Source organism: Orbicella franksi, chromosome 10 (genome assembly GCF_964199315.1).
Source record: "Orbicella franksi chromosome 10, jaOrbFran1.1, whole genome shotgun sequence".
NCBI lineage: Eukaryota > Metazoa > Cnidaria > Anthozoa > Scleractinia > Merulinidae > Orbicella > Orbicella franksi.
Window position 1 is genome coordinate 16,440,496 of NC_138154.1, and position 17,841 is coordinate 16,458,336.

Below are 17,841 nucleotides of genomic sequence, written 5' to 3' on the forward strand. Positions count from 1 at the left end.
TGGTTACAACAGTGCTTAAAATGCTGATGCGACTCCCAGCTGGAGCTGAAAGTGGGAATTGAAATTGAAGTTTTTATCGCGGTGCGGTCTATAGCTTTTCGCACGAAACTAAATTGTGTGTCGGGAAAGCGTTTGGTACGAAATGCTTTTGACGCATGCGGCTAAGAGGGAAAATCACTCAGTCGCTGTTTAGTAGGCGGATTTTCTTTGATTTGTTGCAATATTTTGGTGTTTTAGTAAATCGTCTGGTTTCAACAGAGACTGGTCCCATTTTTTAGTCTCTTTGTGAAAATCTCCAGATTTCAAGTTCTCACGGGTTGATAGGTCTGAAAGCAAATCTATTTGCATTTGAATAGAAGAGGAGAAGAATGATCAAGGATTTTTTTTAAACTGGTATTAAACGCAAATTATCTTCAGGATATCCAATGGCCATGAGCGCATTAAGCTGAAGATACTAGCCACTCCGTTTTCTGTAATCCATAGACAATGGATACACTTAACGAATGAAGTCAGTCAGAGAAGATCTTCTGAAATAGGATTTCATAAAACCAAAAATCGATGGCAACATGTTTCAGTTTTCTGATGATATAGTTTCGTTACCAACATCATAAAACGATTTTTAACCTTGAATTTTACCATGTATTAAGTTGTTATTAGTAAACTGTAGAGGGAACTAATTCTACTTGCGATCTCTCGATTTCGAACTAGATATTCGAAGAAATGTCAAAACCCAGGGGCCCGTTCCTCAAAAGCCACGGAAACTTTTCGGGCCCGCGAAGCCATTTTTGGTTAACCGGTATTTAAAGACAGAGAGATGCATACACCTCAGATTACACCAAAGCATCATAGGAAGTCCTTTCATCCCCCCTGCATACGCCTGAAACTTCTTGTATGAAGGGAACCTCTGTTTATTTTGAGAACATGTGCATAACACAGCTCTGAAGTCATAAGGTTTGAGATTTTGCTACGGCTTTTCGGGTGTGAAAACTTTTCGGGACCTTCGAGAAACTGGCCCCAGTCCTAATTGAGCGTTAATCGAGAGCGAGCCTTGACACTAGTCCCCAGTCTTCTCTTGCGAGAAAATTTTTAAGCCGAGGAGGATGATGGGATAATCTTCATTCGTGCATGACCTTGAGTGAATGGTCTGCTTGCACTTGTAAAACTGACTTTGATTAATTTGAAATAAACCTTTCCAACAACGCTCCATCGACCTGAAAATGACTTCAAGATGTTTCATCATATTTCAAACTAATTGGTTATCCGAAACTCATACCTTCGCTAAAGTTAAATGTCAAATATATCAAAAGCCTTGTATGGGCTCCTCGTGTCTATAGCCTCGTGTTCGGTTGCCCGGGGTAACCAATGAAATGTACTATGGACTCATGCAGCCTAGCCACCGTAATAGGGACCTTACGCAAAACATGACGGCAACGGCAACGAGAACGTCACCAAACAACAGATTTAACTAGCAAAACAATGGCTGCGCACCTGCCTTATAATTCTTGGTATATTTCTTTGCCGTCCTCTGCAAAACAACGACGTAAAATGACAAAATTCTGCGTTGTCTGGAGAACGTGAACCACAAAGACTTTTTTTTCTTGGCTTTAAAATTAAGCAAGGCTGATGATACGTAGAAAACTTAGCGCGGCAACTACATGATAGAGTCCAACTGAAAGCTTGTGGACAGGAGACAGCTGTTTCGACCTGTCCGCTACTGACAAGACCAATGCATTTCGAAACAGCTGTCCATGGTTGCATCTTCGCTTTCAGTTTGGACTCTATCATGTCGTTGTCGCGTTAAGTCTTCTACTTAGTATCAACCTTGCTAAATTGTTGTTCTATTTCAATATTTGGCTGATTATATCTTTTACAGATCCTTCGTCTACCGACCGGACACATTTGCATATAAATTATGCTCGGTAACTCTTTCGTCAAATAGTTATTTGTTCCATATCTCTTTTATAATTTCGTATTAAATATTCATGTGAAGTTTATATAAGAGCTTTTTTTCAAGAAATGGAACGGTTGTTTTAGTGTTAATGGAAAACGTTTTCAGGTAAATAATTTCGAAACCTTAAATTAAATTCTCGAAATTTAATTTTTCTATGATTGTCCTGGATCAGTTTGAAAACAAGTTTCTTTTTTTACCAAAACATTTTGCGATTAATAAATAAGCAATTTCACCCTTCTTCATTTCAAAACACTAACTCCAAACTAACCAAAATTCCCTTCAACACAAATTTATCGGTCATGTCGACATAATACCCGAATCTGCGGAAAATAACTTTGAATTAAACGGGAAAAATGATTTTATTTTCAGCGATTACTTCACTTAAAATCGTGAAGTGCGCAGAAGGCATGCTGAAAACGTGACAGATGATCATATGAAAAGAGAATTTTGCTGTATCTGTTCTTGAAAGTTAAGTCCATATTTTGATATTTTCTGCGGTTTCCTATCTGTGATGTTCCATAATTTTTAGTAAAGTGGATTATTTTAGTTAAATTCGTTGTACCTCTTCTCGAAAGAGCTAGAAAGTTTTATCCACATTATAATATTTTCTGGCCTTTGACGTCGTATCTGCAATGTTCCACAATTTTTAGTGCAATAGATTTTTTTTAGTAAAATTTATAATACTTCTTCTCGAAATTTTGGTCCACATCTTAATAAAATTCTCTGGCGTTTCATATCTGTAATTTTCCATATTCCATTATTGCAGGTAAAGTGGTTTTATGACAAATTCAGAAACTAGATACCGCGCGGAAATAAAATCGTTCTGTACTTACCTTATCTTTGAAGGGTTGTAAATCGCTGTTGACGTTGATCGACTTGGTTTTGTTAACGTCCGGTTAATGTGATACCGAGTCATACCGCATCGGCCCACAATAGAGTGCTATTAGAATTGCGCATGCGTAAATTAGCCAGCTGCTTCTGTCGTTGCCACTGAAGATTACGTACATCACGTTGGCCTTAACGCATCCGTGTCGTATTTTTTTAAGTCTTGATTGGACTGCACTTTACAAGGTGATATCAACCGGTCATCGCGAGACTATGGTCGATGTTATTGGTTGTTAATCGACTTTCCGCACTAAATTATTCAATTTATTTGCTTTTAATTTGCATGGTTGAATAATGTTAGCAATTTATGAGTATGACGAGAAACTGTCTTCTGTTTGAACAGCACAAGGACGGGAAACTTTTTCGTCGGTTTGTTCTGAAATAACAAAACAGTACAACTGCGAAAGCCGAAGTGAAAGAGCATAAGGAGAGTTTGTTTTCTTTTGTAAGTCAGAAACAAATAAATTTGAGGGTGCGAAACCGAACACAAATATAGTTTATTGCCTGTAACCTACTGTTCAATTTGAAATTTTTTGAATCTGCACTTGTACTCGACTGTACGATGCTCGGGGCATTTTATAAATAACTGTATTATCAGTTATGCGTTGTCAAAAAGTATCTAACCATTTACCTTTTCAAGACACAAGCGCGCAATCCTTCTTTGTCATGTGTTCAAGTCCTATGTATTTGTTTTCAAGTAGCTATTTATAATGCAACCTTAACAGCTTCGACGAACTTTTTAACTGCGTTTCAAAGTCTTCATAACTTTAACCATTTGTTTTCTCCGATGATAATTTTCGTCTCAGTTTCAACGTCTTTTGTATTTTTGTCTTTTCCAGCCTCAATAATGGTGAGTAAGTGACATTCTCTTGAACTAACTCACCTATAACCCGGCAACTCATTGCTGGACACAACAGAAAGACCTCGGCCAGAGCTAGAACCCAGCCCACTCGGTCCAGCGCACTAAGTACCAACCATCCAAAGGCCACCACACTCCCCATTATTCCGACCAGTCTACATACTTTTATTAGTTATGCAATAAACAGACAATGTTTACCGATAAAGCGTATTTACATCGATCTCCAGGTTTTCTCAGTTACCCACATTTCATCTCTGCTCCGAGTTAAGGTGAAGAAATCAACTTTTCTCTTCCACAACGTTCGATTACACGGCAGCGTTTTTTTGATCGACTTAGGAGGCCGTGTGCAGTAGACTGTCTGTTCTTGATCTCTGAAGAACTCCTTATATATAGTATTCACATTGAAAGGTCATCAAAGGAAAAACAAGAAATAATAAATGAATGAATAAATAATAGTGATAGTATAGTTTCATTGCGCCATACTGCCCAAAATGAGGTATTGTTGGTTAAACAAAGGAACATTTATCATTGATTGATTTTTATATTCATCTACTATTTTTTCGCACCTATATCCCATATAAAGTAGGGCTCTTTCGAGTCCGGTCTTCGTTCCTCTTTCTCCCTGTGGAACTACCCTCCTCTAAGTGGCTTTAAATCAAAACCCTACCCTGTGTAGGACAGCACCCTCTATTTTAAGACCTGATTTAGGACGAGAGCTGAAGCCGGTCAGGAATACCTGTGCGACACAATGACATCTTTCAGTCGCCGTCACGATATACAGTGCAAAGAAACTAGACCGACTGACATATTCTGTCAATATGCACTTGTTATGTTGCTGATAAATAAGTGGAAAAATAATTTAAACTTTTACGATTCCGACAACAATAGTACTACTCTTGTCCTGGAAATGATCTGACCTTGTAAGGAACCGTTGAAGTTTCTGATCTCGGACTGATAGTGTAAGCACAACGTGACTATAATCTGTTTAGGACAGGTACCAACCCTGTTTAGGACAGAGGCAAGTTAAATTGTAAACACCGGCGCCAAAAAACCATACCCTATCCAGCGGTACGTCCCCATATGGGCCAAATAGGGGAGAACCCCTGGCATGTAATTTCATTACTGTGTGTACACGGACGCTCATTTCACGAGGCTGAGTAACCTGTGGTTGTTGCTTTTTTTTTGCCTCTGTCCCACGCTTGCCTCCAGGGCTTGCTCGGACTCCCCCTTCGTTCGTGATTCTTTTGAGATCTTTTGGGAAAGGGACTTTGAGAACATTCTGAATAGACTGGGGACAACGCACAAAACCACTTGGTCCACTTGGGAGTTAGAGAGGATAAGAGAGGCCGATTTCAGCTGGTCTGGCATTGTTCGCTTGTGTTCCCCTAACAGACCAAAACAAAATGGATTTTCTTATTCAGTAATCCTGACATAATCAACCATTAGCGTTTGAATGGTCGATTAGAGTCATTGTGGTGCTAATAAATGATTAACGTGACAGACTTATGATTATTCATGTCTCTATAGCGACGTGACAACCAATTAGAACTTTTGGAATGATTACAGTGAGTGTGACTTGACATCGGATCGCCTGACTATAAACTTCACTTGGAGGGAACGCGCTCAAGGGCTTGTGAAATCGGTTCGAAAACTCTAAAAGCCCCTATTTTACCAGGGAATGGAAAAAATGCCTACGTTTGCACCAAGCGGAGGGCAGCCACTTCTCGTGCGGGGAACAGTTCAGGAGAACTTCGACGACAAGATGCCGCTAACAAGTCGATATGCATGGCCTCGTAGGTCAGAGTCGTCGCTAAGTACGAGCAGTTTCCCAAACAGAAACAGCAAGAATCCGTTTTTTGCAAGGCATAATCCTCATCCACAGAGAGTTAGGCATCTGAAAGGACTCTTAGATATTCCAGTTTGTACTGTGATTGATTCGGGCGTCGAGGAGAACGTGGGAAGGTACATGGTTTGCACCCCGACCATCGACCAACTGCGACAGAGGCCTCTGAGATCGAGCCACGGATTGCGGCTACCGATCAATGCTGATACAGTTGTCTTCGCCAAAGAAAAAGCTGTGCCATCTATCGGATTAGGTAAGAGTTCCACCTTTTTTGTTATCACCGAACGGTAATGAAGTCCTAATTGTACTTAGCAACGATGAATTGTTTTGAGTGAAGGGGAAATCGACACCGCATCAGTTAATAAGCTTTTATCTTCCTTGAATGCCCGTGTAAAATGTGCGTAAAGAAATTGCTATAAAATGTCTGCCGTCTGGAGGAAGCTTCCGTTAACTTTAGAGAGGCAAACAGAATAAGTGTCTTTATTGCTTTGTCAAAGCTATTTCTTTACTCTGCAAATTTGCGTCACCATTGAAAATTGATGAGCACGGTTGTCAGATTGATAGAATTATAATTTTGAATTCTTCAAATTTCTTGGATAGACAGTTTTAATGAAAACTCCCTGTCTGAAATATAGATTTTGTGGCAAACACTACTAATCTGTTTTAGCCTTTTCGTGCTTTTCTTTGTTTGCATTCCTCTTCTGAATACACTAGGTTTTAATAATACAAGAATACATTAATTTTATTATTGTTAAGAAGCAAACCCTGCCTCAGTTTGGGTCAATGTTTTCTGTCAAACATTGATGTAGAAAAGCAAAGAGAAAACAACTTTTTGTCCTCTGTGCTAGATGTCTTTTCATCTGGGGACACTTATTTATTACGCTTATTATGTTTCGTGAACACCACGGGTTATTAGAACAATGGAAAGTAAAAATGCAGTTTAGATACCTACTGAGGCAAGAAAATAAACATTGTTTAAAATTGCTTTCGGAAATGACAAAGAACTTATAAACACAATAATTATTTGAAAACTTGTGAATGCATTAACCTTGAAAGTTGTAAATTATGCAATAAACTCAAAAGAAAAAAGTTTTATGAATGTCTGTTGAATTGCATTTATTTGCATAGTAAAAAAAAAAACCTGATTACTATCAAGCCATCCAGCTCCCAGATGACTTATTGATAGCTTAGTTGGTAGAGCACTGCACCGGTATTGCAGAGGTAATGGGTTTGAATCCCTTTCAGGCCTGGATTTTGTTTTTCAGGCTTTTAATTCACAACTGCTTAAGATGTGTGCACAACTGCGATGAACAATCACGTCTTCATAATTTACTTTATTTTGCAGTTCCAATAACCCAAACCTGGCGAGAGGAACTAAAGAGATTTACCGAAGCTGCTGGCTTCAAGAGCAAGAACCCTTACACAAACACTACAAGTTACCAGGTACCACCATCAAGACAAGGATCAAGACAAGGAGAGAGACCACCACCATCCAGGGGCCTTGAGTTTCCTCCTCCATCGAGGAATGGGGAGAAGCCACCTTCAAGGAATGGAGAAATGCCTCCATCATGGAATGGTGAGAAGCCACCATCAAGGCAGGGAGAGTCTAGACTGGGAGATAGACCCTCACTGTCACGACAAGGCCTTCCCATGCAGCACATTGCTCCAGAATCTGATAGTGATCTTGCTGTAAGTGATATTTTAAAATTAAAATTAAAAATTAAAAATTAAAAATTAAAAATTTAAATCTTATTTAAACTTGAATTTCATTTTAAATTTTATTTTTATCGTGAGATTTTATCAAAGAACCATAAAATGTGAGGTACATTAATCCATGTAAGATGTATGTCTTACCAGAAAGGTACTTTTGGGGGGTGTTGTCATCTTTGTTCAAATTCTCTGACATAACTTGACACATCTCCAGAGGTTTAACAGACTGTTTATTAAATTTGATTTCACAAAGACCCACTTGTCAAGATTGCTCCTTGACTCACTCCAATGCGATTCGGTACGATACAAATTAAGCATAGGCATGATTAATATGATGCTAAAGGGAAATCTGGTGATAAAAAGTCTTTCATCAACACTTACACATTTGTGGATCATCCTCCTCAGTAATTTACACTTCTTTCGTAATCTTCTCGATATTGTAACAACCTCCATCGATACAACACCGTTCCACTTCAATCTATCAAATTTCAAAATGTTCTTTCAGTTTCCCGCTAGGCCGCCTGCAAAGAAGTATGGGTATCTGGCAAGATCCAGTTCCCTAGACTAGGGCCCAAGCCTCAGTAAATAATTCTAACTTGGGGCTTCAATGCTACTTTAGTGATTTATCAGTGGCCACAATTTTTTGGTGTTTAACTCCTGGGTAGTCGGTACTCTTGAGGGTCGACAATAGGGTTCTCAGATCCTGCTTTCTCTCCCATTTTTTTCAGTTAATCCTGCCATCCTGCCCTTTTTTATCTGGAAATCCTGATCCCGCCCCCTTTTCAGACGTTTCTACATTCATTATTAATTTGTTAGACTAATAATTAACACAGAAACTTTCTAAAAATAGCACATAAAAGATCATGAAAGGCTTACCTTTATGTAATGGGTAGCCAGTAAAATTTAGCACAAATGATTGTAATGTTTCTTTCTGTCACGTTTTACTTCGATTTTACTGTTTTGTTGTCGTTTGTCCACTTCTCAGTGAAAGAAAAAGATTGCTCACTTCAATATTTAAGGTCTTAAAAAGTCAAATGTAGACAAGGTTTAAAAAGTAAAGACACCTGACAGTCTCTTTCATTGCTCTCAGCATCTTCACTTTCCTTGAAATCTGGTCATGGGATATTTTTTTCCGTAGGAAAACATTCCCGTTTGCACCCTTTCCATAATATATGGCGACGCAATTTAAAATGACGCATACCTCGTTCGGTAAATCACTATCTTCACCATCCGGTGTGGCTGTACTGACCAAAACAAGCCAAACACTCTGAAAAAGGTCAAAAGACTAGAAAAACTGGAAATGATCGGGAGGCCAAAATTCCAGGGAGGTAGGGAGGGGGTACTCCAAGAAAACTTGGGTGGGGGTGTGTGACCTGCTTCCCAAAACCATTACAACCTTTCCAAACATCTCGTAGTTAGTCAAAAATACTATGCTATGCGTCGTATTTTCAACTCTCTTCTCGTTCTTTGGAAATGTGGTTAAAACACGGTGTTTCATGTTTGATATATTACTTGAAACCTGACATAGCTATATGTACAAAAGGTTTATTTGTGCCAGCTTGCAGTTTTTGCACTGGTCAGTTTATGAAGTCATGCAAGAATTAAAATCCTGTATCCTGCTCTGTTTCCCTTGCGAATCTTGCATCCCAACCCCATAAAAACACGAATTCCTGCTCCTGCTTGTAGCTGAAATTCCCACTTCCCGCTCCTGTTTTCAGCTCAAATCCCGAATATCACCGTGAAAAAAATGCCAAACCTATGGTGGACCCTCTACACTTGTGGGGTCATTATTTACAGAAGTTTACAATACCCAGGATAATCAATTTTCCTCCGTTTTGTATTAATCAATTTTCCTCCTCACATTATTACTACCGGTACTTATTAACCGAGAGTGAGGTCATTGCTGGAAAATTTCAAACTGAGACCTTGCCATATCGACCGAGCGATAGTGAGGTCAGTACAGCAAGGCAGAAGTTTGAGATTTTCCTGTAAAGTCCGAACGTTTGAGGTTAACAAGTTGTTTATTATACGGCTTTTTGCTTTGGTTTTGTAGACCCATAATCCAGAATTGACCAATCAGAGTTCATATTACAATGTATATTGGCTAAAAACACAAGCCACATAATAAATTCCTGTGATGTTTTGTTGGCTACATGTAGATAAGTGGATTTTTTGATATTTTCTGCACCAATATTGGCCAACATTATCTACATTTTCCTAGAGGGAATTGCGATCAAAATTGAAAAACCTTTGCTGCTATGAAACCATGCTTGAAAGATGACAAGCAACCCCTGTAGCTGTGCAACTGCACTCAACACATTATCAACATCTCACAGTGAGAATGGACATCGAGACTTCAAGGTGTAATAATTCTGAAAAGTCCACCCAAGTGTACCATGCCAAAATTTGTACACTCTCTTAAACAACAACAATAGCTGCTGTAACCTTTGCAATTCTTAGAGACTACCTCTTACATACCCATTGTTTTATTGTACAATTTATACATGGTACATATTTTAATTGTATATACATTTTTATTATTATTCCTTATTTGTAAATAATTTTAATTTTTTTTGTTGTGTCCCCAATTAGTTGTGAAAACTAAATACATTGACACATCAATAAAACTTTTGCTTACTTTACTTAAAACATCTAACCAGTATGGTTGAGATCCTTAAATAAAATTGTTCATGATGTGTTTCATAGTTGTTGCTTACTTCTATGTTTAGATGCTTGACATGTTGATGGGCATCCTTCAAACAGATCATCCTGATGGCATTAAATCATGGCTGGTTTATGCTCCTGAAAGAGGTAAGAAAATGTTTAGAAAATATTGAGAAAAAGAAGCCCGTTATTAAGCATAATTATCTCAAGTTTCTGAGGCACAAAGTGACAAGGCTGGTAGCTAGCTAGCTAGGAGTCTTTGTATACTCCCTCATGGATGGGATACTAGTCAAATTATTTGCCTGCAATATACCGGCATCCATTTGGAGAGAAACACTGTAAGAATCAAGTGTCTTGCCCAAGAACACAACACAGTGACTCTGGCCAGGGCACAAACCCAAACAGCTTGCACTGGAGCAAATAATGCTCACCATAAACCTTTTAGGCCACCGTGCGTTCCGTAAGAAGTGTCATAAATTGTTGCTATGACATTTAAACAACAGAATAGTTACCATGTGACAAAAGGCCTCCTAGTTTACCTGCTTACATGTTTCCTAAACTTTTTCCAAAGAAGTTACAAGTAAAGAAGTTCATCTAACAAGGTAATACATGAACATAGAGATTATATAACAAAGCACTAATGAGATTGCATTACATGTTTCCCTGAAATTTTGTATTGCAAGTCTTGTTATTGGTAGTTTAATTTGTAATAAAAGTTCTTATGTCATGTACATGTCACCTGATAGGCTACTGACAGCACGTCCTTTTCATAATATTTGTGATCTTGCAGAAAAGGAACTTGTCCTGGACATGATCCGAGCAGTGTGCACATCTGATCGTGAATTTAGGGAAGGTTACAATGAAGCAATGAAGTCCCCCATGTATGACGATCAACTGCTACAACAGGAATCAAGTCTTGACTTGGATGAGATTCAAAAGTACAATGATGCAAAGAGGAAGGAAAGAGAGGAAATGGAGAGGAAGAAACGAGAAAAAGAAGATGCAGAAAAACCAAGGTAACGTTAGAGGTTAAAGTATTTTTCTTCTTGCCAAATTCTCATGGTGTTGGGTAGCCTGTCCCAGGTGTTCAGTCAGGGAGGTGTCAGTTGGTTAGGGCAGAAATGAGTGGATGAAAAGGCGAGGGGTTTGGAGCTACCTGCTGTGATCTCCCGTGTTCTTCCCAGATCCCCAATCTTTTCATACTTGTCTTGTTCCCGTTTTGTTCACCCTCACAAACTGAGAGCCTGGAACAGTCTAGATGTAGGGAAAATAGACTCAAAAGTTTTGGTTAAGTACACCAGGACCCATTTACATGTATACACCCACGTGGTAAGAAGCACCATGAGAGTTTTCTTGCCCATTAGACCCACACATATTGAACCATTAGGCTATTGTGCATCTCCCCACTGAAACACAATTTCTGTGGAGTTGTGCACTAAGTATCCACAGTCTGTTTACACATTTACTTTCATTTATCTTTCTCCCCGTCTATCTGTCTGTCTGTCTGTTATTTTTCTGACACGTTTCTCTTACAGACTTCTAGGTCCTAAACATGCCTCATTTCTGTCTCACTTGACTGCTCAAGGCTCCTCTTTGGCCGTGCTGGGTTTCTCTCTGTCAACAACAGGTTTTTCTCTTCATCTTCTTTGTTAATCTTCTTCCTCATGTTTGTTGATTCTGTTGGGTTCCATCCCAACCTTGCACTCTGGAAACAGTTGCTCTCCAAATAGCCTGCAGAAACCTTGTGCAGTGACGCAAATGTAAATGGACTATAGTTGTATAGCTGCACAATTCCCGCTATAATAAATGAAAAGTGTGTTACTGCACAATTCTGTTCTTCATTCATGCAGTGTATCACATCTGTGGCAAGAGGAATGGGCCCTTGTGTGGAGGGGGCGGGGGGGGGGGGGGAGGCACTCCTTAAAGTTTTGACTTCCCTTTTAATATGCTATTCTCTGAACCATATTTCAGACCTGAGAAGGGAATCAGAATCCTGATGCTAATTGCAATACATTTGTCATTATCGATGGGGGATGGGGATGGTAGTTTCTTCTGAAAAGCGCACCCAGTTGTCGGACAGAATTCACAAGAAATACACCACTACAATCCAAAATGATCAAAGACTACGTGTTATCGTAGGCCAACAAAGCTCAAAGCCATACCTGTTGATGCTGCATATAATCTGGCTCTCTCTCCAGATTATATCAGGACCCATCAGGGATTGTCCTTTCACCGAAGGTTCTGAAAACCCGGGTGAAAAACACTTTTTTATCTCGCTTTCTCAATTCTGTTGGCTGCAGTATTCCTCCCCACACTTAGCAACCAATATGCATGCCCAGCTGAAAATTTGGAGTATTTGGTTTAACGCTTTCGGTAAATTCTCGTGAAAACGCCCGAAGATTTTCTGGTTAGTTTTAACCATTTAGGGCATTGCGCGAGCACTTACGAACACACCGAAAGGACCAAAAGGTTTAGACTGCATTGCGAGCTGGGAGCGAGTTGAAATGGTGCGCGAGAGCGAGAACACGCGCGAGGTGCAGATTCCATCTCGCCGCGCGTATTTCTACTCGCTAATAATAAGAGCAGAATTGCATTACGCGAGTCTCAGCTTGCACTAGATTTCATGCGCATGCTTAAAAACTGTTTAACCAACATCTTCTGTCGTTGTTCACAATCCATGTAAATCTTCTCCAATCTTTGCTATCATCCTTGTTTCTCTTTGGTCTCTGTATATCTTGAACTGTTGTTCTGAGGTCTCCATGCAGTTGAAGGTGATTAATCTATGCTCCGAAAAATTAAAATATGTGTTGGTATGGCTCCTTGAAAGAACGAAACTGCATTGGAAAATCTCGTCTAAAGTTTTAAAGTTTTGTTTTACTTTCGACCAATCATTTGAAGCGCAATCGGCTCTACGGAAAATCACTTTTTCAACTGTTTTCGGTTTAAACAGTTGAAAACTGCTAGGCTACATGTATGTCCTAGTTGGATTACGTTACTTGTAAAAAATTTTGGACGTTTAATTTTCGGACACTTTTCATCTCATTTCGGACAAATGTTGGACAACAATTTCGGACATTTTGCTGAAACATAGCTTAAGTTATTTTACGCCTACAGAATACAAATTTTACTGAAACAACATCTATGAAAATGATAGTTTCACTGCACCCTTAAGGTTTCACGAATACATCGACGAGAAAATGGCATAAAATTCTATCAAGTTCGAGTTCAGGCCGTTACACATGTCAAACAGTGCCTCAACTAGAGTTCGCTCCATAAAGCCCGGTATAAAGGAAACTAACAGCTTTGGAGCTACTTACAAATTTTACACTGTACTGTAAAGTAATTATTTCGGACGTCTAAAATTTCGGGCAGTTTTAGTTTCGACACTGTTTTTGTCCGAAATTAAAATCGTTTCAAGAAATTTTTTTAAAGTAACGTACACGTTTTCGCGTGGTTGTTTACATGAGTTGAGTTGAAAAGGTTAATCAACCAATCCAACCAAAAACAACAAAACTCGAAACAACCACCTTAAACGGAAGATTCCAATAGCACACGGACTATGAAGACACGTGCTGGTTTACATAGTTTACTTACTGTGACTGCTGTTTCAATTTCCCAGAACACCCCGCACGGCAGGCTCCCAGGGCTACACGCAGTACCAATGGACCAGTCCCGGATGTAAGCCCAGTTCCCCGTTTATTGCCACAGAGAAGAGGAAAGAGGCGGTGATCGAGCAGAGCAAACCGAGGCCTGGTACGGCCGAAGCAGAAATTGAAGGTAAAACTTTTGCGGTGGAATGATCTATTCAGTTTTGCAGTATATCTGTTATTACAGTTGAGTCTGCGGTCAAATATTCTTTAGTTTTAAAAAGCCTACTAACGAGTCGAAAGCATAAGCATACGAGCTGGGGCGGGGCGGGCGGGGCTCTCAGTCCCTCAGTTACAGAAATTATGTAATTTTTCGGGCGAAAATTGGGAAAACTTCGGGGAAAAAATTGACAAAAGTTGAGACTGTTGATAGAGGTCATTGAGTATGCAAGCTTTCAATACGACTAGTTTTGGAATTATAGCAGTTTCATTAGATGTGACAATTGTGAACGTTTTTGTTCTTCATGCAGTTTGAGTTCGTTTTCATCCCGACTTCAAAACTCACGCATTCGGGCATTGCGTAATTTTTTCGGGCAAGAAGGTCACCGCCCCTTTAAGTCCGAAGGTGCTGTACGCCTATGGTCGAAAGGGCCAATACAAAGCAAATTGACCCTTTCGCCTGGTTTGTTTGTCAAACCGCTGACAACTTAACTATTTATATCCCTCATATTTTCCATTTAGTTGTAAAGTTTAATTTCGCTCAGGTTTTCCCTACAGCCAATCATTCATTGAAATCTCTCTATCTAGTAAATGTGGAGTTCGGCCGCAGACTTCCGAAAGTAACTGAGGATGTTTGTAATCTTCTACACTTGAGATCGTTGTTTTTGGTTTTGATCACCCCAAGATAATATCAGCAACAACAACAACAACAACAATCTAAGGGACCTGTACGTGAGCAGATCGAGTTGATAGCAGCCACAATTGGACTCCACCTGTTAGTTATTATCTTACCATGAAAGAGTTGAAGGTGCGACTTACTTTAATTTGTATTTACAGAGATTCGAAGTCGACTCCAGTCTCGCTCCTCTCCTCGAGTATTCACTCATCAGAGAGCCTCAGTATCACGGCACTCCGCTCGTCCCCAGACCCAGCAAAGTGTGTACGTTCCACCCGCGGAATGCCTGGAACCCGCTGCCATTAGGCCGCCTAGTCACCAGTCTATCAAGTCACAACAGTCGGTGATTCGTAGCATCTTGTCATACAAGCCACAACAGAATTAGAAAGGAAAACGTTTCGCTGGAAATTTTTTCTAATAAAAATGCGATCAAATTTAAGATATAAACTTACCAGTTTGTAACTGTGCTACTGAGCACCTGTTAGATGCTCAAGAGTTAGAGATACGCGAGGAGAATTCAGGTTAACAGGTTTTAAAATGTAATATATAATTTATGAAGAATACTGACCTCTGTAGCTCTGAGCTTCTTTGCCTTTTTTGGTCTGGGCGAGATTTTGATAGCTTAAGTTAGGTATACCTGGAAATAGATTTGGTTACAGTCGATAGTCTATTTACAGAGCGGTTTTCATTTGGGTGTAGGAAAGTAATTGGTTTTCCATCAACTACTCTACACGATTGGCTTAAAAAATTGCGCCATTTTTTCATCCAGTCAGAAGTAGTGAGTCACTGGCACGCGTTTTTCCGCGCTTTGCGTCAGCCACAACTCAGAATTCTGGTATAACTTTCCAAGCTCTACACTTGAATTGGCCCGGACGGTTTTTTTGTATTGTTAACCCTGTTAATCTGGTGATATTTGCATCAATTTAAATTGCGCAGAACTCTAGGCCCTTCCTTTTCTTCCTTTTTGTCGGAGTTGTGAAACTGAGTAACTTGGAATTCGATCAGCTCATTCCCAGGGCCTTTCGACCACGTGCTCAGATAGCAACGTCAGAAGATCACTGGGAACGAGGTTGGGATGGAGGAGCGACCCTGAGAATGAACTTAGATTTGTTGTGTACGAATATTGTAAGTAGCTTTTGTAATGTGGCCATTTTGTGATGGAGTTTCACACAACGGTTAATTTTTCACAAGAGGCAAGTTTTAACTTATTTTTGAACTGTCTTTCATAAAAGTCAACTTTTGTTGAAAAGTTTTATTTCGTCATCACCTTCACCGCTAATTAGTAAATTCTTAACTTTCAAATGTCACTTATTACGCAATGAATAAATTTTAATGTTGTCGTATTTTGAACTGAAAAATCCAGGTGTCTGTGGTTTTCACAAGTCATTTGTAATCGATTTTTCTTTTTTATTCAGTTTTATTATATTAATCTCTGTAAAGCTTTGTTTTCCAATAGCTGCGAGATTCATGATGCACTAAAAAAGTAAATACGAATATACTAGGATGTTATTTTGTGTTATGTAATTTGAGGAGAGAGTTTTGAGATACATGTGTTGTTACTTTGTAACACGGTCGAGTTGAATCACAATTAAGTATTTTCTCTTATTTTCGAATTCATTTTGCACATACCACGAGTAATAAAGTAATAACTGTCTGGTTGTAATCTTGTGCTCAAACGTTTTGTCCAAGGAGGGGGTATCGAGAGGAAAGGTAGTTTTCTAACCCACAAAAGACCTCAACAAAATATTTCTCTCCTGAAAGGCCACCACAAAATTTTAATGCTAAATTGTCGTCAGATTGCAAAATTTCAGACTTAACAGAGATCTTCCCATCTCATTTACAATCAAGAGTTCCGCCCCCCTGACTCGGTGAGTACAGAGCGGTACTGTTGTCCCGAAACTAGACCAAACTAAGAGATAATATCCAAGACAAACGTGACCGTTTAGATGATTTTGTGTGGGGTTGCGCGTTCATTTTTCAACTAACAAGTCTTGTTCTACATTTCTTCTATAAGAATATCGTTTTTTTTTGCCTAGGCTGAATTATATATCTTTCCTTATTCTGCCGATCTTAAGCTGCAAATATTCTTGTGACATTTATGCTTTGATGACTTTGATGGGGTTGAAGTAATGTAGGAGCCAGACTGCATGCACCAAGGCTTGACATAACTTCTTGCAGAAATGTTAATAGCACCGAACATACGGCTATATAGTGCTGTTTTTATTGTTTGTTTGGCTAGTTTTGCCGTTCAGAGAAAGGAAGAATTTTAGTTAAAAACATAATATTATTGTATTTACAAATTAGTGACCATTCAAAATTATATTCTTTCTAAAATATCAGCTTCGGGTGCATTCTTAAAATATTCTTAAAATTTCGCAAATGTCACCCTTGATATTCGTATAAAATATATTCTTATGAAAAAGAAAGGAGTGTGTGTTAGTGAGCCCGTAGAGCGAAGTCAATACAAAATCAAATGTTTTTCAATGTTTCTCTACTGCTACCGTTGTTTAAACCGTGCGTTGTGTCGAGCGCGGCCAGAGAGACTGAGCACTACAAACAGCCTGCTAAACAGGTCTCGTGGGATATTTGAACTCGTTCTCGCATAATTTGAACTATTTAATTACGTTAAGTACTTCCTAAAAATAACAGTTTGTTAACTCTAACTTGTTTGTGCGTGCGCTGTTGACAAAAATTGAACAGATGTACAGGAATTTTCCACGTTTTTAAATTTTGTGTGATCTGCTCTGTGATCATGAAGACAAGCAAGCATGTTTTATGTACTTTATAGACTTCTCCCACGTGCGTTAACCTTGGAAATCCGGTCCAATTAAATGGGTGCGTGTTAAAGCCCGGTCATAGGAATGGCCCGGAAATTAGAATGACCGGAAACGAGGGGCTTTCTGGAGTTTAATGAGGCTACAGTTGTTTGTTTTGATACATGTCATTGCTTATTAATTTACTCAAGGATAGCAGCACGTAAGAATATAAGTTGAGGTCAGGGGATCGCTCATTAAATGAGTTAAAGATCATTACAGCGGTGTATCACATGGTATGAAAGTCGGTGTTTCCCTCGAGTCCTCTCCCCTGTTGTAAAACATCCTAACTCCACCCATTGTGAGCAAGAATGCGTTACCACTTGCGGGTCTATACCACATATGATTTTTCAGGCAAGTGCACGCATTTAGATTAAAAGCACATGCTAAGCTATATCGTGTTATCTTAATTTATTCGTCAGTTACATGGGAGGGGTGGGTGGGCTGGTGCTTGAAGATTGAATTGACTGTTTGTCAGTACGTTACCGTAGCTTTTGAGTTCTAACTTCATATAAATTGGGAGTAGGAGGATTTAAAAAAAAAAACCTCAGGAAATCCCCCAGGTGGGCTGCCTAAGAATACGTTTTAACACCTTCGCTAAGTAGTTTCCACTTTACATCGAAACAACAATTTA

General features: G+C 39.2%; 1 protein-coding gene across 1 annotated transcript; it reads left to right on the plus strand.

Annotated features, from left to right (window-relative positions):
- The first annotated feature begins 5,244 nt into the window (after positions 1–5,244).
- LOC145499532 (uncharacterized) lies at positions 5,245–16,057 on the plus strand. The gene is made up of 6 exons (XM_081479050.1): positions 5,245–5,791; positions 6,884–7,227; positions 9,978–10,059; positions 10,703–10,928; positions 13,532–13,689; positions 14,556–16,057. The coding sequence occupies exons 1-6, from the start codon at positions 5,374–5,376 to the stop codon at positions 14,777–14,779; spliced, it is 1,452 nt and encodes a 483-aa protein (XP_081335176.1). The 5' UTR covers positions 5,245–5,373; the 3' UTR covers positions 14,780–16,057.
- The last annotated feature ends 1,784 nt before the right edge of the window (positions 16,058–17,841 follow it).